A 21,770-nucleotide genomic window follows, 5' to 3' on the forward strand; every position below is an offset into this window, starting at 1 on the left:
TTTATTGGCCAAAGCAATGATCTGCAGGCTCTGGGAGAAAGTTAGGTCCTGTCATTTGCCAGAGCTTGGAGTAATAAACTACATAGCAGTGGAAGAAGTGTGTCTTCTGGATGGCTCTTAGTGTAATTATCAGTGGCTGTAATCAGTGTTGTAAACCTTCACAAGGAAACCGTGATGTTTCTGAGCATTCGAATTCATGTCCTTGTTTTTTTTTAATATAATGGAAAACAGAAAGGTACATTATATTATTATTGTTTTCTCAAATTTCATTACTAATAGTTCTTAAATTCATTTTCTAAAATTCTGTCAAAATCTACCTCTAAAGAAATTGTCACCACTAGTTAAAAACCACAAAAATTGGAAACTCCAGTTCTCTGGTCTTGTTCTGATCAGAGCACAGGGAAAACAGAAAGGTACAACAATGAGAGCATGCATAGTCTATGTTTCTCATGAACACAAGCTAATAATCATAGTGGGTTCTTGTCAGAATTTAAATAATGAGGTGATTTTGAAATGTGCAATAAACATCTACCACAGGAAGGACAATACACTGGGAGAAGGAATAAAAGCACTGGGAGAAGGAATAAAAGCACAAAGTCTTCCTGGAAATATGCAGGATCTTTGCAGGTGCAACATCTACAAGTTTTCTGGAAGTGGAAGGAGAGACTGAGAAAGTACATGCATTTTGTGAGGTCTTCGAAAGCAGAGAGGAAAAGGCCAAATATGAGGGTCACGAAGGACAAAGAACTAGTGATAGATTTAGTGAAGTCTAGGACTACTTGGAAGATATTTGTGTAGTTGAAAATATGGGAATAAAAAATAGGAATATATTCCCATTGTGAAACTGTGTCCATACTTCCTAGGGGGATTAAAAGTATGTACTCATTTTCAGAATGGTGGACATTTAATCTCTGAATGACCTTTGTGTTACTGCTTCCAACTTCCCACAAAAATTAGGAGAAAGCATGCGTTCCCAGTATTATTCAAATTTGGGTGAGTTAAGTAAAATGTATCAGTTATACAAGTAAGAAAGCCAGAGATTTTAACATGACTTTCAACCAATATTTTTTATACCTGGATCTTTCCTACTCTTTGCGTGTAGTGTTTATCAGAGCCTCATTCTTACTGTTATAAGAGGATTTTTCTTAAAGCTGGAAGGCTTTCATAAGGAATGGCTGATTATTTGGTAAAAATAAACAAAAAACCTATCAAGACATACCTGACCAGGCTGAGCATTTTCACAGACAGTTGTCTCATACTCCATGGCAAACTCAGGGGCATTGTCATTGATGTCAAGGATTGTGATGGCTACATAGCCTCTCCCAATCTGCGCTGGATTCTCTACAGGAAAAAGTCCAATAAAACAATTAAAAGGAGATCCTTGCAAGTTATTCTGAAGGTCATTATCTTTTTTATTTGCATTCTTCTTTTGGATATGCATGTCAAATCAATTATAATCCCTCCCTCAAATACAAAGGAAGCTCTTGTCTTGATCTTCTGGACCAACATTTACGTACTCCATCTGCTTCAATTAATCTAAGATTTTACTCTCAGGATAAACTGGAAATCTTACTCAATAATCACAGCATTGAATCAAATCACATGGAAGGATAAAAGCAAGATGATGTAAAATCATCACCAAGCTAGCCAGGCCATCACTATTCATATGGAGAATAGCATGATTATTATAGGTTAAACTTTTTTTTTTTCTGAACTTTAGATGGATCAGTCTATTGAGAAGTCAAAACCAGAATTTTATCAGCTATGTGTAAGAGAAAAGAAGAGAGGGCTGCATTCTGAAGCAAATCCCAAAATATTTAAAGTGCACACACAACTAAGTATTTCAATACTGTCATTCACATGTTGAACACCTTAACTATGAATCACATCCTAAACTGGTATACATCTCCAGCTAAACTGAGTATGTTCATTGTCCAGTGTAATACTTTAAATGGTAATTGTATTTTGGACTAAGCATAGGGACATCAGTGAGTCCAATAATTATTTTGCTTCTCTTTCAGAGCAGGGAAAAGAGTTGTTATAATCCTTTTTCACCAAAAATGATGATATTAATGTTACAGCAGGACAAAATGAAAAACTTTACAAAACTTCAAACATGTATTTATTTTTTAGAGTGTATTGCAGCCACATTTTAATAAATATTTTAAGTATCCAAATGTTAATCACAAGGTGGGGTTTTTTGGGTGTTTTTTTATTTCATATGTGAAATGCCAGAGAAGCAAGCCTTTTTGAGACCAAATGTTTCCTCTGCTGAGCTAAGCTTATTGAAAACCAAGCAGAAATAAATATAAATTAAAACAATACAAGTTTTTACTTCTGCTCCTAGACCCTCATTTGTTTCAGGTATGCCCCTTGTCTACCTCATCAGTTTTGCTACCACCCAGGAAAAATTTTGTGTTTTATGTTTTTAGGCTAAAATATTACTCATGATAATAGAAGATAGATTCATAGAGACACTACACAATAAAGCTTAACTTTCAGGTTGAATGTTAAATTAAGCTCACTGAAATTAAGAAGTGATGAATTTTACAATAGCAAGCCAGAGAACTGATAACTTTTATTATCACAGCCCAACAGAGTAGCAATAAAGATGAAATTTGAAGATATAAATTCTTTAAATATAAAAGCACTTTACAAAATGTATTCAAAGGAGAACAAGTTTATGTTTGAGCCTGCATTAGAAGAATTCTTGTAGCAATTTGAAACCCTACATTTTTTTAACACTTTTTATCTTACACCAGAAAAAGATACCAAATACAAAATAACTTCTATAGCAGTATCTTAGAGTCAGGAAAATTAATCCACATTAGCATTCACATCCCCTTTTCTTTACAGCTTTTAAGAATGCTGTGGTTGACCAACAGCAATCAACTGTGAGTGCCCTCATGGAGATGGGGTAACCATTCTTCTCTATCTTCCATATCACCTTTCCTGTAATGACACTTAGTGTGAGACTGCTGACTTAGCATATTTCATCTTCCTTTGCATTTGTCTTTCAGAAGATAAAAGAATATACAAGGTGTGAAGCAAATGAAAGAGCAAACATCTGAACTGTTGTATTTTTATACTTTTATCATATAGCTTTCTTTTGAATTAAGCAATATGTTATATTTATCTGCCACACTTTGCAGCTGCCAGAATTTCTTTGAGTGAAGCTCACCAAAATCAAGCCTGAAGCTTTACACACAAACTATTGATAAAAATCTTTCTATGGATACTTACGACTTTCCATGGCCAAAACTGTGATATTATGAACAGCATTAGTTTCCCTGTCCAAAGATTTGGCAGTTGTAATGACTCCACTGTTGGCATCAATATTGAAATACCTCTCCAGATCTGTGTTTCGATCTATCGAATACCTAGGTAAAGGATGAAAGAAACTTTTCATTTATGCTCATTTACTGCTTGTAAAAACATTTCACTGATTTCTTATTAAAGGGAAAGCACTTCCACTGTTGCCTTAGTTTGAGCATTGCTCAGTCCAGTTTCCCTGGGGCACTGAGAGAAGCAAAGCCACTTGCAAAGGTGAGAGAATTACACAGTAACTTGTGCTGAAAATGGCAGGCTACACTCCCAGAGTGTCGTCCTAAGCGAGGTTATAGGTATTCGTCTGTCTTTTTTTTCTTCCTCTATGCTGTAAAACAAATTCAGAAATTAATCAAATAGCATCCTCCTGAGAGCCAGCTAAGGAGCAGGGGAGTTGGAATTTGCTACAAGGCTGTACCAGCCGGGCACCGATCCCATGGGGCTCGCAGTCTGAGTGCAGAGCTTTCAATCACCAGCACAAGACTCCCTGAGTCACCCAGAGCTGCAGGGGAAGAGTGAAAAAGGGGAGATGATTCAGCCTAGGGTCAACGGATTGCATGTCATCACTGTCAGTTCACAGTGCTTTACTGTCATTAAACAAACACAGGCTCATGCCCTGAACTCTTTGGCTTAACACATCCCAATTTGTTTTAGGAAGGGGAGCTCCTTAGGAGCTCCTTAGCAAACTGAAAATAGCATAAGAGAAAAGGTCAAAACACCTGTGGTTGATTTCCTTATATCCCTTTTGAGAATAAGGGACCGCTCATCAGGCAGATTTAGATTTACAACTGGAGTATTTTTGACATTAGATTTATAATTGGGTCAGATTCTTGCACTCTCATTTAGGTCGAGTATGTACTCCAGAGCACCTCCCTACACTCAGGATGAATTAAAACGTCTGAATCGGATCAAGTGTGATCATTGCAATTACTGACACACTGATGATATATTAGATTATTGATATAATATTTAACAAATTCTTTGAAGAACATGGAAAGAAAGAAATTTGCAAGACAGTTAAAAATGTGACTTCCTAGACAAAATGATCTTATGAAACTATGTTTTTTTCTATGTTGCAATATACATCTTCTTTACTGCATTACTGTGTTTTTATGTTTGTCTCCTAACTGTATAATCTAAGTGTAGAGCCTTGTTACATAATTAGAATTGTTTACCTTTATTATATCACAGTGAGAGAGAGAATAACGAGTTGTAATGACAACAGTAATAGCAGTTTTTGTGGATTACTGCTTTCCCTCTTTCACTTTCTCTTTTCTTCTTTCATTTTGTCTTAACTGTAGGCTATTTTTCACTTTATTTCTTGCCAGCACTGTTGTTTATTTGGTCAGCAGTGTTCTACAGCTGCTTTGAGGCTGGCAAGTTTCCCCATGAGACTATACCTGTCACCTCTGCTATGTAGTCAATCTTGGCAGGCCTCACAGCTGAGATTCAATCTCCTGCCAGATTTCCCTTAGAAATCCTTAGATTTCCCAGTTATTAAGACTATTATTATGCAACTTGAAGAGTCAAAGGAGAAAGAGAAGGAGAAGGAGGAGATGGAGAGGTGAGAAAGACAAAAAGGAAGAAAGCAGTAAAGGAGGGAGACAATGAGGGAGAGAGGGAAGGGGGTGGAAAAGCAAACAAGTTATATAAATTGGATGATCTCCTTATGAAAGAAGGATAAAAATAATTCTATGCATAGGAAGCAGTTTCCCTTATTTATAAACATTGTATCCATACTCAAATTCTAAAAAAAAAAATTTAAATATATTTAATCCTTTAATTCCTCACAGCCATAGTACTTGAAAATCTTTGAGCTGCAGGGGTTTTAAATCCTTTATTTAAGCTAGTTCAAACATCAATAGTTCTCTGGTCCTTATGAGATAACCTCTTATTTTCAAAACATTTATTATTTTTCCTAGTCCTTGGTATTGTCAAGGTTCTGTGTCTGATCTTGTAATTTCAACATTTTCTGAGTTGTAACAAATCTAGATTTTAATCAGTATAAATATAATCCAATGTTTGGAAGTTGGAATACTTATTTATAGATTTATAATTTAAACTCCTTAAACAGATCATGAAAAGTTTTATGCTTTAATCCTCCTTAGCACATTCCACTTTTAGGTGAATCTGTCTCTGATGTATCAGAGCATATGTAGAACAGCTTTAAATTTTATTACCTTTCAGTACCTTTGACCATGTCCATAGCAGGTGCACAAGCACACAGATAAATCCTATTTTTCTTTTTTGCTCTTCCTCAGATTCCAAGAAACTTTGAAGCAGAAAGAATCTTCAAGATATTAGAGGGCGATATTATTATTTTTTATGCTGGAATTGTAAAAATTAACCAGATCAAGGCCAATAAACTCATCTTTATGTTTACAAAGGAGTCTAAGCATTCTGAGCATGGCCTGCATTAATGGAACTGTGTTTTTGCCTATTCTAAATGATTCTGGTAACCAGATATTATACACCAGTTGCTAACATTAGTGCCAGAAAATACTGACACAGCAAAGATAAATTTCACAAGTAAATCCATGCCAAACATTCATATAGGACTTATTTATACATGATAGGAATCAGCTATTTTGAATAAGTTGCAAATATATAATGAAGGAGATAGAACACTTGCATCACCTCTAGGAGTGAAACATATGCTTTACTTTTGCAAAAGATCTCTGCTTTAGAAATTTCACTTGATTTCCAAGTTCATTTTCAATGCATGAAAGGAAAGACTTAACATTATGAAAACAAATACCCACAAAGATCTTTCCTATGTATGCCCTAAGTGAGCAATAAAAACAAATGAAACAGCACTAACTTTTAATTGTGTATGAGTTCCTCCCCCTGCAGGTGTTTAAATTCACAGAGTTTCTAAGTTATAACCATTACTCTCTAGATCCTTTGCATGCTCCTTTGAAAATGAATATTACTACTCTGCATAAGAAAAATAACAAGTAGCTCATTATTGTTGTAATTAAGGTGGTGAGTCTTTGCTCTTGAGCTCTGACCTTAGATACAGGCAAACATAAGATTGAGAATTTGTGTTCTCCTATGGTTTCTCAATGATCTTGTATATTATATTTTGGAAGACTTGCCGGTTTTTCAGACACTGACAACAAAGGAAGAGGGCCTTGACAGTTTATGAATTTCCAGTGATCATGCCTCTTCCCATTCAAATGGAAGATATTTGGCTGCAGCAATATTTACAAAACCAGAAACCTCTAACCATCCTGACTAGACAGGATGCATCTCATCCTGTCCACTTTTCTCATGTAAAAAGTTCTTACGAATGTTTCCAATTTATGTCCTATTACATTCTGATTCCTAGTGCACACAGACTATGAATCATTATTCAAGCATACATGTATAATATAGATATAATTTTTGATCCTGGTTGATTTAAGAGAACATAACTTGCTATAGATAATAATAGGCTCTTCCTAAGATTAGAGAGTAATAAATATGAGCAATATTTTTAGGCGATTTCTTCCCTTTGGGATTCTGAAGCGATATCTTCTCTTTGTTTCACAGAGATTTCAACTTTTTTTTTTTTCAGAGATTCTGTAGTTCAGGTTATAAAAGTTATGCAAACACATAGAACATCTGAATCTCCCTCTGCAAGGGAATAAAGCTTATTAATGACTTCCAGTGTAACCAAAGCCCCTCCCACCACAAGATGAACAACTTCAATGCAAAGGCTGAATAAATAATTAAGAACTCTTGGAATTACCTGACAGGACTATTTGAGGCATCAGGATCATGGGCTGCTACAGTTCCAATGATTGTGCCAACCTTTGCTGCTTCAGACACCACCATAGAGTACAGACGGGAGGTAAACACAGGTGGCTCATCAACGTCCTCTACGATTATCTTCACTGTTGTCATATCACTGAAGGGCCCCAGACTCAGGAAACGAGGGTCAACATGCATATTGGCTGCTTCTATCCTCAAGGTATAGCTTGTCTTGGCTTCAAAATCCAGCTCCTATACAGTCAAAAGTTATTTGGAAATTTTATTATTCAGTGATGTTGACACAAAACTGTTCGGCTTAAAACTTTCAGTAAGTATAAAATGAAAATACCTTTGCCATTTGTATACAACCATCACTTTTGATGACAGACAATAGCTCATGGTTAATTTTTTAGCTTTCTCAAAACACTATTTGCAGTGTCTCACTAGTGAATATTGTGCAATGACTTAAGTCATTAAGATAGTTCTACCTTGTAAGTGAAACAAATTTATAAGATAATTGCAAAACTTTCTGTAACTTCTTTGAGGGCCAGATTCTTACTGATTATTTCATTATTGTGAATTAATACTTATTTTTGTCTTATTAATATTTTATCTAAGCTCATGGCAAATAACATGTGACATACTACCCAGATATAAGAAGTCAATATAATCTTTACAGGTTACTTACAAGTAACCTCATTCAGAAAACTGTGGGTGGGATTCTTTTCTGTCTTAAATTTCTTTTGAATTTATTGGGTTTTGTATAGTATTTGGATTGAATAAACAATCTTTTCTCCTGTATCTTATAAATTTGAGTAGAAAATGTGGCAATGACCTAAATTACACTGCTTATATCACAATATTTTGTACTGAGATGAAGTCTGGAGATTGTTTTGGTTTGTTTTGCTTATTAAGCAAAATACATGTAATTTTTTGTATCTTCCTTCTACTTTAATTTTCTTCAATGGAAGTTTCTTTTCAAATAAATACTGCCTTAGAATCAAAAACTACCCTCCATAAAAATGAGACATCTGTGATCTGAGGATATTCAGATTCTTTAGAAAGAAGAAAATTTTATTTGAGGAAAGAATAATTTTAGCACAGAGGCCATTACTGAAAGAAAACATAAAGTTAATATTAGAACTTTTTACCCTGTATCTATAGTCTTAGTTTGACAGCTTGCACCAAACATCCAACTAACTATTCCTTTGAAATTCCAAATTTGATCATTGTAAAACAGCAGGAAAATACTGAAGCACTTCTAAAGCTGCAGTCTGGTTACTCAACTATGTCTTCAAACTATAATTCCAAGTGTATAAAACAGATTAAAAATGTTTTTCTGCAGTTCTGCTACTGAATACATCACAGGGATCTGAGATGTGCTTGCAAATTAATCCTCCAGCATCTGCAAAACATTCCAATATTCACTCAGAGGAGCAGCAGAGGTGAAACACACATCTGTTGACCTACAAGGGCCTAAGTTCTCCATCTAGTTACAGTCGGATAAATCCCAAATGAGCATCTTAAAGTCAGCGATTATGTTGATGCGATAATACAGCTGCAAACAGTCTAGATTTAAACATGAAAAATGAACTGCAGCACAACACACTCAGAAAGGCACTGAACTTTTACAAACTCTGTGTGGCAGCAAAAGGCTTCTCCAAATGGGAATATTTGTGATCCTCATATTATGCAAGCACTTAGTTCTTGCATTGAATCAAAGCTGCAGTATCCACAGCTCTTGGAAAACAGATATGCTGAAATAGAAAGTTTGTCTGGATATTACTTCCTGTACTGGATACAACTGGTCAGTATTTTTTAATAAAGCATGTATAATAGTTTTTTTTATTTCCACTTTGGTTTTATGTTTAAAGGACAATACACGTGTTATGAAACAACCTCAAAGCCATAATGCAAATGCAATGTGATGTTGGAATGATGAAAATGCCTCAGAAACTTCATTCTGCGGTGATAACAACTAGGCAAGTGATACGACCAGATGAGCAGCAAGGTTAAAGAGTGGACAAACTCTTAAGACATCTAAAGGCATTACACTATAAATCAAAAAATTATGACCTGAAAAAACAGCATAATAAATAAAGAAATGATAACCCAAAAAATGTGAAAGGCAAAAGGCTAACATTTGTTGAACTAGGAAAAAAAAAACCAAAAAAACCCAAAAAAAACACTAAAACCAAAACTCCCCGTCAAAAAACAAAAACACTGACCCTTTTGCAAACAATACATTTTCAGTCAGAATGAGCAAAAGTATGTACTGGAGAAAGGAAGGCTAATTTATCCTCATGGCATCTGTTGAAATTGGGTGATTGAGATTACAGTGATACCTAATCAAACACATGAAAATTTATCATGAGACTGCAGAAAAGATAGCTTCTGATACACTAATGTCAGCATCATAGTCCTTCAAAGTAAAAAGAATTATGAAATTTCTGATTTAAGAGACAAAATTTATACCATATATGTAATTGGGAAAATTATATAAATTTTAATTTTATTTTAATAGAATAGTACAACAAAAAATAAATACTCTTCAAATTAATTTTAAGACACTCACATGTCTCTATATTGATTAAAGAAGACTACTTTAGATCTTTATTAACTGAAATCATAAAGAATTGTTTTTTCATATGAATTTTTATCATGAAGGAGTGTTAGACTAGTAGGCAATTCACCAAATATACATATTCATGAGTAAAGTATTTCCTCATAGAAAAGGATGAAAACCTAACAGTGGTGTAGATATGTATTCTAAACAGTCTTACTAAGTGCATGTTCAACCTTCTCTAACATAGCTATGTACCTCTGAGAAAACCACCATATGGTCCTTAGTGTGATTGTAGCAAAATTCTTCCAGGAAAGCTATCAGCTGGTGAATGCCTGCTTTTCACCAGTCACTAGTAAGGGAATCTCAGTTACTGAAAGAAGTAAACATCTGCTCTTAGCAACATAAATCCTTCTGTAGGATTCCCTCAGATATATTCTGGTACCCAATGCTGCTGGCAGCATTCAAGATAGATAAAGATCCTTGTTAATGAAAAATAAATAAATAATTTTTTAAAATCAAATCCATGTACATATACAGTGGAGACGGTGTTTAGAAGACGGCAATTATGGATGGACAAATGGATTTTACAATATTAAGTGATTTTATTGCAGTGGCAATAATGTTATTGTCAGCTCTTTATAGCAGAACCTGTCTTCTGTGGGGTGTGGCAATGTATACAAAAGCTACAGTCATCATCCTCAATCTGTTGCTCTGAGATATACAACCTCAGATCCTGTGGGGAATACAGAGGTATCAATCAGAGTTTGAGGCAGAATATAATCTGGGAAAAACAAACAAAATATCTAAGATATTATTAATGTGCACGAGCTCTTAAACTGGCATAAATATTTCAACATTTTTTAGATAATATAATGAAGAAATTGCATGCTACACACACTCATGAGAGACAGAGAAAGTGACCTGAAAAGATTTTCTTTTTTTGTTTCTTCTTATCTAATTATCATTGGTGTCTGTAATACAGACATTATTTAAATGGCTTTTGGATCATGCCTTCATTATTTCCTGCTATAACAAAAGCACAAGATTCCAGTGATGGAACACCAACTTAAGAGACTGCAAATCACTACAGCAATGATGAAGGTTAAATGGACAACATATACTTCAGTCCTCCAGTACAATGAATAGAGCTTAACAACTTCATTAATATCTGTGCATTAGTCTTATCTGATTAGATCCCACACAGGATCCATATCTTTCCTTTTGTGAGGTCTGTCTCTTTTTTTCTTCTTTTCCTTTTAAGGGGTAAGAATTTTATCCTCTCTGAAGGAAAACAAGTCTTCTATTTTAGAGAGGCTGGATATAAAGTTATAACTCACAGAAAGCCCATTTTTATAATGCTCATTTTTATTGCATGGTAACTTTGTAATAATGTACTTTTCAGAGTAAAAATCCCATTTTTAAGCCCAGTTGAGGTTTTATATTGAAAACCACAGTACATCAAACAAATGCACACAATCTCTCAAAGGAACCTGGGAAGCTTCAAGTTCTTACATTGTAAACTCTGAAATAGAATTGAAAGAAAAATTTCTAGCTAAAAAAAAAAAGAAATGTTAAAAGTAATGGAAAGATAGCTTTTCACTCAAAAGCTTCTGCATAAACCCTATCCTTCCCCCACCTCCATTTTATAATTGCTAATATTGCTTTTAGAATGAACTCAGGTTTTAAAATAATCTCTTAGCAGTCAAATTCTATGAGAAAGTATGTTACAACAATATTTTACCCTTTAACATGCATACCAGTCAGTGATATTGTGTTGGGACTGTGTACTGAGGGTAGAAATGAAGGCAAAGTGAGCAAGAACTCTGCCATGGGAAATCTTAATGCTTGTCATTTTCTGCAGTAAGACATTGCAACCCTCACTCTACAGAGTATTTAGGGGTCTTTGGTCTTTTTTTCCCCTCCCTTTAATCCACTAAAATATCTCCATAGACTTCCAAATGGCTTTGTGTAATGTCTCATTACATTTCAAAAAGTCACATATGATACATAAAATAAAAATATACCTTGCAGCCTTTTTTTACTATTAAATTACTATAATTACCTTAAGTACCAAATATTTGATAAAAGTGTAGGTGGATACAGAGCATCATGTTTTTATCTTTAGATATTTTGCTACTAACCTATTAATATTACTGAAGTCTAACTTGAGACTGCTACTTTGTGGATAAAGTGAGATCTGTACTTAAATGATGCTTTTTTTAGTACACTATTTCTAGTAATAGTGCTTAGGAAACCACAAGAAATAAGGGTTTGTATATATACTTTGCTTAGAAAGAAAAGCCAAGACTCCCTTCATGTGTATTGCAATTTGATTCTGTCAAAAATCAACATGAATTCACTTCAAAATTGTACATAGCTTTGCATGGACACTTCAGAATCTGTTGTATTAATTTACTGAATCATCATTTGTTTCCATAAATGTTTCTTTGATTCTAAGATTTCTACTGCAGAGGAAAATCTGACACATTTTTTCAAACTCCAATATATGCAGAAAAATTATGCTTTTTCTCCAAACACCCTCAGCACTGTGAAATTGTGTTATGCAAATGATCAGAGTCCTTACTAACAGAGCATTGATAGCAGTATGTAAATTACAAATGAAACCACAGGAAGGAATTGATCCTACTCTACAGATGGAGAACTGAGTCACAGTGTGAACGAAGAAAAAAATTTGAGATACTTCTAAGAAATATAAATGCCTGTTTCCTTTTCATAAACTCTATAGCTCTTATTTTTCTGAAAAGATCACATAAGATGTATGTTTTCCTAAATCCAGCTTAAAGGCAACTTACACATCTAGTTTAGTTTTAGTTTGAAATTGGCTGCCCATGCCTTTGACCTGTGCACTCTTCACTGAGTTAAAAACTGGCCAGGCTCAGAGAGTTGGTAGTGAATGGAGTTACCTTCAGTTGCCATCCAATCACTGGTGTTCCTCAGGGCTCAGCCTTCAGTCCAGTCCTGTTTAATATCTAAATAATTTGGATAGGGGGATCAAGTGCACCTCAGTAAGTTACAGACAACACTAAGCTGGGTGGGAGCCTTGATCTGCTGGAGGGCAGGAAGGCACTACAGAGGCATCTGGACTGGCTGGATCAATGGGCTGAGGTCAGTTCAACAACAAAAGTGCAGGGTTCTGCACCTGAGTGACAACAACCCCTGCAGCGCCACAGGCTGGGGGCAGAGTGGCTGGAAAACTGCCCATCAGAAAAGAACCTGAGAATGCTGTTCATGAGCCAGCATGTGCCCACGTGCCTCAGGTCAATGATGGTATCAAAACCATTGTGTCTGGAGGGACAAGGGCAGCGACTGCCCCCTTGAACTTGGCAAGGGTGAGAACACACCTTGAGTCCTGCATCCAGTTTTGGGCCCCCATTCAGGAGGTGTTGGAGTGCAAGAAGAAGGGCAATGGAGTTGGTGAAGGGTCTAAACAATAAGTTGGGTAACAAGTGGCTGAAGGAACTGGGGTTCTTAAGCCTGGAGAAAAGGAGGCTCAGAGGCAACATTATTTTCCACCCCCACTTAAAAAGAGATTGTAGCGAGATGAGGGTCAGCCTCTTCTCCCAGGTAACTAGGGATAGTACAAGACAACACAGCCACAAGATGTGACAGGTAAAGGTTCAGGCTGGTCATCACAAAGACTGTTTTTCACTGGGAGGATACTTAAGCTTGGAAAAAGACTGCCCAGGGGATCATCATTCCAGGAAGTGTTCAAGAAATAACTGGATGTGCCACTACAGTTTAACTGACATGGTGGTGTCTTTGATCAAAGACTGGATTTGATGAATTTGAGGTCTCTTCCAACCTTAATGATGCTATCTTTATGATTCTATTCTCTTCTATTATGTTCTATTTTATGAATTACCACAAAGACTGTACTACAGTGCAGAGATTAGCCAAACTCACATTATTTGCAACATCAGAATTGTAGCATGAACTGCTCCAAATAGGATAAAAATAAGAAAGATTTCTTCTGTGCCATTTGACAAGTGAGAACTTTTCATTTATTTGTTAGTATTATTTAACACAAGAGAAAGCAAGTAAATAAAGAAGTAGGAAGATTTCCACAGGGACTTGAAACTGCTAAGCAACAAATTGTATTAATATAGTAGGTTACAGGAAAAGACCCTTATTAGCTTTCCTACCACTTTCCCACCCTTCGTTTATGCTGAGAATTTTACTTACGGGTCTCATTTACTTGTTATTTATAACAACTTCTGAAGAAAGAGGAAAGACAAAGAAAAAGAAAGTCAAAGTTTGTCTTCTAGAATTTTTCATATCCATTTCAGGTAATGAAATAGCTGGAAATAGCCTAAAAACGGTTTACACACTTTTATACACCACTGTAGGTACATGCTGGATACATGTTTTGCATGTGAAATTGGTTAATGTATTGCAGAAGAGAGTATATTTTTTTTTAGTACCAATAAGTAAGTAAATGCTTCAACGCTGTTTTACTAGCTTCTGTCATTAGATGAAATTTAAACTTCTTGAATCTTAGAGAAACCAATTCTACCCAAACAGAACCTGCTGTCACTATGTAAGCCATAAATAATGAACAAAATTAGTCCTTGTCCCAAATATTTTCAGGATGTTGTGTGTGAGGTTTTTTGTTTATTCGTTTTTGTTTGATTGGTTTATTTGGGTTCGGGTTTTTTTGTTGGGGGTTAGTGGGGTTTTTTTTGTTTCGAAGGAACTTAAGCAACTTCCTGAAACACGTGAACTACTCATCTCATTCATTTAATTTTGATTCAAGTATCCTAACTGGGATAAAATAAAATAAGGTGTGATGAGTATGGGAAAGCCCATAGGGCTGCAAAAACTCTACAGGGATAGAAGCATACATGCTTCTTAGTTGTGCTGCATAAGGTGTAGCACAATCCTACTCTTTATTCTTGGAAAGGACAAAGACCAAGTGGATAGAGACACAGAGAAAACAGTCTTCCCTTGTCTGCTTCCATATGGTCAAGGGAGTAATTATAAGAGTGCCAGACTATTGCCAAAATGTTATTTTGAGCTGAGGTTTAGCCTAGTAGTTAATCTACACTGACATTAGGCACTAGGTAGCAACAGTACTAGTATGCTCAGGAACATGTAATCCCCAGTCCTGCCATGGCTGCAAGAACTATGAGCAGGACTGCCACTACTATCTGGAAACCAGCACTGTTCTCAAAGTGTTAGGAGAAAAATCCAGCCTGAATAAACTGTGCAAGCCAGAGAGATATCTGGGTTTATAGCAAGGCAGAAGAGTTATAAAGGAAGGAATACACTGCATACATTTCAAAGAAAATCACTATTAATAGTAAAAACACAATTTTTTTCCCACTTGCTCATGATGTTATGAAATCTCCTTGTTGCAGGGTACAGAGAAGAAATGTGTTCAAACAGCATGGAAAACAATCCAAAACAAAAAATTAAACACACTCAAATCTGTTCACCAGTAATCTTGAGATACTCCTAAGAATGTAACACTTTTCTCATTCTAATATCATGGTACTTGGTGTCTCTCTGTTTCAAACAAGATCATTTTCCTGCAATTTTTGCTCATCCCTGGGCATTTTTTTAATATTCCCTAAAAGGAATACTGTGAAATAAAAATAAAAAAGAACATAAAAATCTGTCTTTACATGGTGAGTTCTTAAATCTCAATACTCTTCCTGCAGTTTTCTTTTCATTCTTACAAAAACTCTTTTTTTAAATTTAATGCTAGTTATGTGTTAAAAGAAGTGTTAGTGTTGAGTGAGGAAGTCAACTTTCAAAGTTGTCTTGAAGTGGTTATCCTTCTAAAAACAGAACGCAAAATCCTCAGCTCGTGTGTGGAACTCGGATAACCAGGTGCCAAATTTTCTCCAACAACACCCAGCACAGAAATGAATGGAGAAGTGCCTTCAGCTGCTCAGTAACTGCCGGTGATTTTCATGCCCAGCATGCTGAGCTTTATGTACAATTGCAGCAGAAGTACGCAAAACTAAAGCACCCATTTGCATTTAGAACCCAAGCGTGCCTTTTCATAAGTCTTTGCCGTGGCACTTTACTGCCTGATGTGTACACAAACGTGATATCTGAGCATATCAATAATCAGAAGTTGAAAAGGATAGGCATGCATTTTGAGGCTGAGCTGTTTCTCAATACCTCAGCTGATTTTAGGGCATGAAAAAAAGAAAGTTGATTGCACTCAGAGGAGTACAGAACATCATGTGCTGGACAGTAAAATTTTTAGGCAGATTTCAGGCTACAAACTTAATTTCTTCCCTGATTTCCTACTAACAAGCGCACATTATCATGCAGGGATAACCTGACTCCATAGTGATCTGGCAGATAAGGCTCAGTGATTGAAACCTACTCAGCCTGTATACGCAGTTATTAATAATGGTCTTTAATTCAATTTATTGTCCAGAAGACAGTGCAGTTTCCTGATAGGCACTATGCTTCGGTTCCTCACTTCTAACATAGACAATGTTCCCTACAAGGCTGGCAGGAAGGAAAGAAGGTCTTTGAGCACTGGGCAATGCACAAGGTTCTCTGGAGTCAAAATGAAAAGCTAAGGACATCCTGAGGTTCGGGAGGTGGCACTCAGTGTGGGAAATCACCTTTGTGTATGTCACGGTTTGGGTGAAGGGCAGCCAGTTTTCCCCACAGCAGAACAGCACTTGCTTTGCATTGGTAGCTGGAAAGGTATTGACAACGCGCCAGTTTTTGGCTACTGCCAAGCAGCGCTGGCACAGCATCAGTGCTGTCTCTCCAACATTTCCCACACAGATGGGCAAGATCCTGGGAGGAAGCACAGCCAGAACAGTGGACCCAAATGGACCAAAGAGATGTTCCATGCCGTAGGGCATCTGATATAAAACCTAAGAGAAGGTGGGGGTTGGGGCGGGGGAGTGGGCATTTCTTATTTACAACCTTTGCCTTCTGAAACAACTGCTATTTGAATTGAAGCCCTGCTTCCCAGGAAGCAGCCGGGCATTTCCATAAGGAATAAGATCATCTGGTTTTTTGCTTTGCTTGTCATGCATGTGACCTTCAGTTTTGCTTTCATAAACTGCTCCCATCTTGAACCACAAGGTTTTCTCCATCTTATTTTCTCATACTGTCCTGCTGAAGGGGGGTGATAGACTGGCTTGGTGGGGACCTTGCACTAGCCAAGGACTACCTACCACACAGAGGAACAGAAGTCAAAAATAGTAGGAAAATTAGAGAAAAGGTCTCACACTGCAGAGAAAGAAGTCTGAATTCTTGTGTCAAAATATAGCAGTATGTAGGTATAAAAATTATTAGCAGATTAGATCATTTGATCAGGTCAAAAATTTGTACCTTTTGATGTAGTCTAACAGCTATTTCATAGAGCCCTTCTCTGGACAAACATTCAGAAGCGAAAACTCTGGTTCAGCTCCCCAGCTAAATTATTATAGAAATAACAAATGCCAATTATTTGGTCCACTGTATAGCACTGAAATCAGGACACTCCAGGAACAAATACCATGATTACAAAATCATACTAAAAAAAATGGAAATGAACTCACCAGTTCTTGTATTAGATCACTGAAGACCCTGACTAATTCAGTGTTGCTCATTGTGGCACTGGTAAATGTTCTCCCTCAAGGATAGGCACATTTCTCCCAAATCCTTGCCCAAAAACTTTAAATGAGCAAACTGAAGGAGCCACACTGAATTTGGCTGTTGAACAGAAAGACTACTAACTTTTCATCACTTGTATTTCAAATGTGCTAAGCAGAAGTACATTTTGTAAGAAGCCTAAGATGGATGTTTTTTCCTTGAAAGAAGATTCACATTACACATATTATGATCTTTCAAGGGTGAACATACTTCATTTGTTGTGACATCTATGGATGATTACCAGCTCTCAACAGGTGTTAAGGGCATCAGAGAGTTAGCCCATTGCTTTGCAACATCTTGCACTCTTAACTTCTTTCAAAGAGAAATATAACTCAAGACTTATATTGCTAGAAGAAGAAATTGATACACCAGAGAAGGGAAAAAAACCCCAACACAACAAGACAAAAAAGTGCCCAAACTGATAGGTGAAGTTTACAAAGATTAAAGACTATTTAGGAAAAAAAATCTGGTTTGGAATAATAATAAGTACAAATATAGGTCCTTGTTTGGAAACATAGGTACATGTATTCCAAAATGCCAAGTCATTCCCACATTTTAAGGACATTAGATTGTTGAGGAATCCATTCAGTGTAGGTAGCTGGGTAAGCAGCTGCAGTGGGAGCTGCAGGCTGTGCTCTGGGTGGGAAGGCCAGGCCATGAAATACCACCCTTTGCATAAAAAAGGGACTTGCCAAGTATTCACATATTAAGAGTAAGAAATTATATGAGAGATTCTTCTAAGGTGTTGTATTTCTTTTACTGTTCAAAAAATTAAATTTTCTTGAAAAATATTTGAGCACATTTTTTTCTCTTTAAAAGGGTAGTCTAAAATGTGTTGCAGCAATGTGAGAAAGCCTGGTTTTAATAATTTTATATCAACATGATCTTTCAGTTTCATAATGCTTTCTAACTGCACATGTAGAAAACTATGAAGAAAAAATACTTATTTAAATTTTTCAGGGTTTTTTAAAATAATATTTTAAATAATACATGATCTTGTAAACCTACTACTTTTACTGTTATATAACTTAAATTAATAATGTGTGCTTTCTGAATAGTACCACCTCAGCTAAAGACATCCAGATAATTATTTTTAAAGTTAATTTCAGGATCCATTTTTTATTTGGAGCTTCCATTTTTGCTGCAAGATACATTTTCACACTTTCTACTATTTAATACAAAGACAAATGAGACTAAAGTTTAGATTCTCATTCAAATGCCGTGCTTTAAAATGTACATGTCACAAAAATACAGGTCTTGTCAACAAAAATGCAGAATATTTTTCAGCATAAGTCTTTAAAAACCTCAAAATCACATAGTCAAGTCAAGATGAAATACACCAATGGAAACATTTACAGCAGACAAGGCTCTTAGAAACAAAAACCATACTCTCATTACTTACCCGTATCTTGAAGAATTCCAAACAGAACCAGTGGGTAAAATCAGACTCACCTTCTGAATAGTTATGATTCCCTCCTGGGTGTCTTTGTCAACAGAAACTTTGAATACTCCCAAGCCATCACCATCCACAATCTTGTACTCCATTTCAGCATTAGGTCCAACATCTGCATCTGCAGCTTTTATTCTGGCCACCACAGAAGCCACTGGCAAAGACTCAGGGACATTATACTGATATGATCCTGCAAAATTTAAAAATTTAGCTAATTCAGAGCCTTCTGGGACTGAAAGCCAAAAAACAAAAAAAATCTAGCTTTCCTAATTCTACACTCCTTTAAATCCTGTGCCTGAACATTTACTCGGGCTACAAGAAAATATTCTTCAGTTTTGAAACAGAATTGCACTTTTTGCTAGGTTTTCTTTGTGATAGACTCTAAGTACAACAAGCATAACTTCTTCATATGACAAGAAAAGTACAAAGCAAAGATGCAAAAATAAAATTCAAAACTTAAATGCAAATCATGATGTGAGTCCCTGATAATGCAGTTTTAGTTTGTTTACCAGAAAAGAGGAAAGAAAAACAAGTTAAGTAATATCAATATAAAAATGTATTATTCTATAGTTTATATTTTGATTAGGCAGTTCACAATCTGAATATCACTAGAAACTAATATATATTAATTTCTTTAACAGTAAGTACACCATCTTGAGAATTCTAGTCTTTTTTATTCAAGCAGAAAATTATATATATGCTGTCAAAAGGGTATCAGAGTGCATTCTGTGGCCAATAACACCCTCACCTTCAAAAACAACTTCAGTTATTCTATTATTATTTCAAGCAGTTGGTAGCTTGAAATAACAGGAAATCTATTATGTACAGATCTATTTTTTCCATCGTTGGAGGTGAGGCTGGAGCTGACATGAATATATCTTCCACATTACTTTCTATGTTACCACATTGTTGGTTTTTTTTATTAATAAAAAAGCACCCCATACAGAACACTATGAATAAACTGAGCTCTTCTGGTTTGAGCATACAACTGTGTGCTCCTTTCTTTAGGTTAAGATGAGAGCCACTTTGGTCAAACAAATCAAATGGAGGGAAGGTGACTGCCCAGCTCTTTGGTATTTAACTCTTAAGGAAACACTGTAAGCATGTGACAATGCCAAAAAAATACAAAGGATTAAGTGTCAAATTAAAGAATTCTGAAGCCTAACTGGAAAGACCTAAATATCTGTTAGGATATATATTTTTTTTGTCTATTTATTCACAGAGAGGAAGTGAAATACATTAATAAATGTCCCTGCTGCTGTAAGCCATTTCAATTGATCTGGTATGCATGAGGCAAAGAAAAACAATGCTTACATAATAATAATAATAATAATAATAATAATAATAATAATAATAATAATAATAATAATAATAATAATATAGTCTTTCAGTCAGTGTTTAACAAAGAACTTAACATGGAAAATAAGCACTTTTTGTTTAGAAATAGCACAGTGTGTAAAGAAAATAGCAGTGTTTGGGAATAATATTACAAGTCACATATTTACAAAGTAACTTACTGCGTGGGAAGCGGGGCGGGTTGTCATTAACATCAGTCAGGGTGACAGTTACAGACGTAGTCCCTGACAATCCCCCATTCTGCCCAACCATGTCCTTTGCTTGGATAACTAACAGGTACTGGTCCTTGGCTTCTCTGTCCATATTCGGAAGGGCAGTCTTGATAACACCTGCAGAAATACAAGGTGTCAAGGATCACACAAACAAAAATATGCTGCTGTAAAAGTTGAGGTTGTCTTTAAAAGGTAACAGCGGATCAGTGATTGCAGCAAGAGTGGAATTACTTAATTCCAACACTAATATAACAGGGTTTGACTAGGAGTTGCACTGACATACCATAAGCTTATTTTAAATAGTCACCAAACCCACCAATTTTTCTTTACTTGGTAATGCCGTGCATGATTGTGTTTTTCAAGTGTCTTCTCCCTGAACTAGTCTTCAAAATGTCTTGGGTACCACTTCCTTCCCTGGAAGATGTAATCTTCTGTATTTTATTTCCCACTCTTTTAGAGCTATGAAGAGCAGAATATTCAGCATTCATTTTTCATTCATTCATTCATTCTAAGGTCAAGATTCATTTCACTATCTTTTGGACACTCTTACCAATACTGATAACACGCCACACTTTGCAGATATACGAAATGACCTTATTTTGCCATATATTGGCTTTACCGATATCCACTTCTAAAACACTGGCATAATTAAGAGATTTTTTTATTTAGTAAAGAAATACTTAAATATCTGAATTATTTTTGTTATGTCCATTTGATGATCTGCATAATTAATTACTTTGTAATTAATTGACATGAAATGAAAACTAGAAGAAAATTCCATGTTTTATTCTTTCAGCTCTGCTGATGTGCATCAAAAAATAAATATGCCTTCTCAAAATATGATGATTTTATGAATATTTCATGCCCAGTGCATAATACAGCTGCTAACCCTGATTTCCAGAGAGGCAGCCATTTGCTACTCCAGCATTTAATGTCAGCAGTAAAAGAAACATAAACAAACTAAATAAAGAAGAGGCACAAGGGGACACATATCTCTTCATCTGCTATTTGTTGAATGTTAGCTTAGAGTTTTATTTCTTTTTTCCCTTATGAATGTTGGACTTGCCATTAATCACCTTTGGGTTGAAACATTTATTTCACCAACAGACTGCGTGGCACTATTTCACCTGTTTCACAAGATTTGTAAAAATACAATTAATATACAATTTAATAGTGTTATTGTTTCTACTTTGCTTTTCCTGGCATGCTTGTTTTTCTGTCATAGTTAAATCACCAGGTAAAGTTACCCAGTCATTTGAAAGCAAACTGTCATGCACACAGGAAAGTTGAGTATCACATCCAAGTGATGAAAATGTATGCAAACATTTCAGTGTGAATTCTTCAAGATTTTTATTTAACAGAAACTACCATATTATTTTTCACTGGCTGCCTGTAGCCATCATCACAACATACATGGTACATAAGCACACATGGAGAGGGAGAAAGAGAAAAAGAGAGAAAATCTATGAATCATACTCATTGGAGGGAA

At 35.7% G+C, this 21,770-nt stretch overlaps 1 protein-coding gene across 1 annotated transcript in view; it reads right to left on the minus strand.

The window, feature by feature from the left end:
• Nucleotides 1-21,770, minus strand: part of CDH7 (cadherin 7) — an 82,522-nt gene that overhangs the window by 12,473 nt on the left and 48,279 nt on the right. Inside the window, exons 5-9 of the mRNA XM_066561267.1 lie at nucleotides 20,231-20,398; nucleotides 18,716-18,903; nucleotides 7,061-7,314; nucleotides 3,244-3,380; nucleotides 1,220-1,341 (exon numbers count right to left, since the gene is read on the minus strand). Coding sequence (XP_066417364.1) covers nucleotides 1,220-1,341; nucleotides 3,244-3,380; nucleotides 7,061-7,314; nucleotides 18,716-18,903; nucleotides 20,231-20,398 — 869 coding nt within the window. The remainder of the gene's footprint in view (nucleotides 1-1,219; nucleotides 1,342-3,243; nucleotides 3,381-7,060; nucleotides 7,315-18,715; nucleotides 18,904-20,230; nucleotides 20,399-21,770) is intronic.

Source organism: Molothrus aeneus, chromosome 1 (assembly GCF_037042795.1).
Source record: "Molothrus aeneus isolate 106 chromosome 1, BPBGC_Maene_1.0, whole genome shotgun sequence".
Classification (NCBI taxonomy): Eukaryota; Metazoa; Chordata; class Aves; order Passeriformes; family Icteridae; genus Molothrus; species Molothrus aeneus.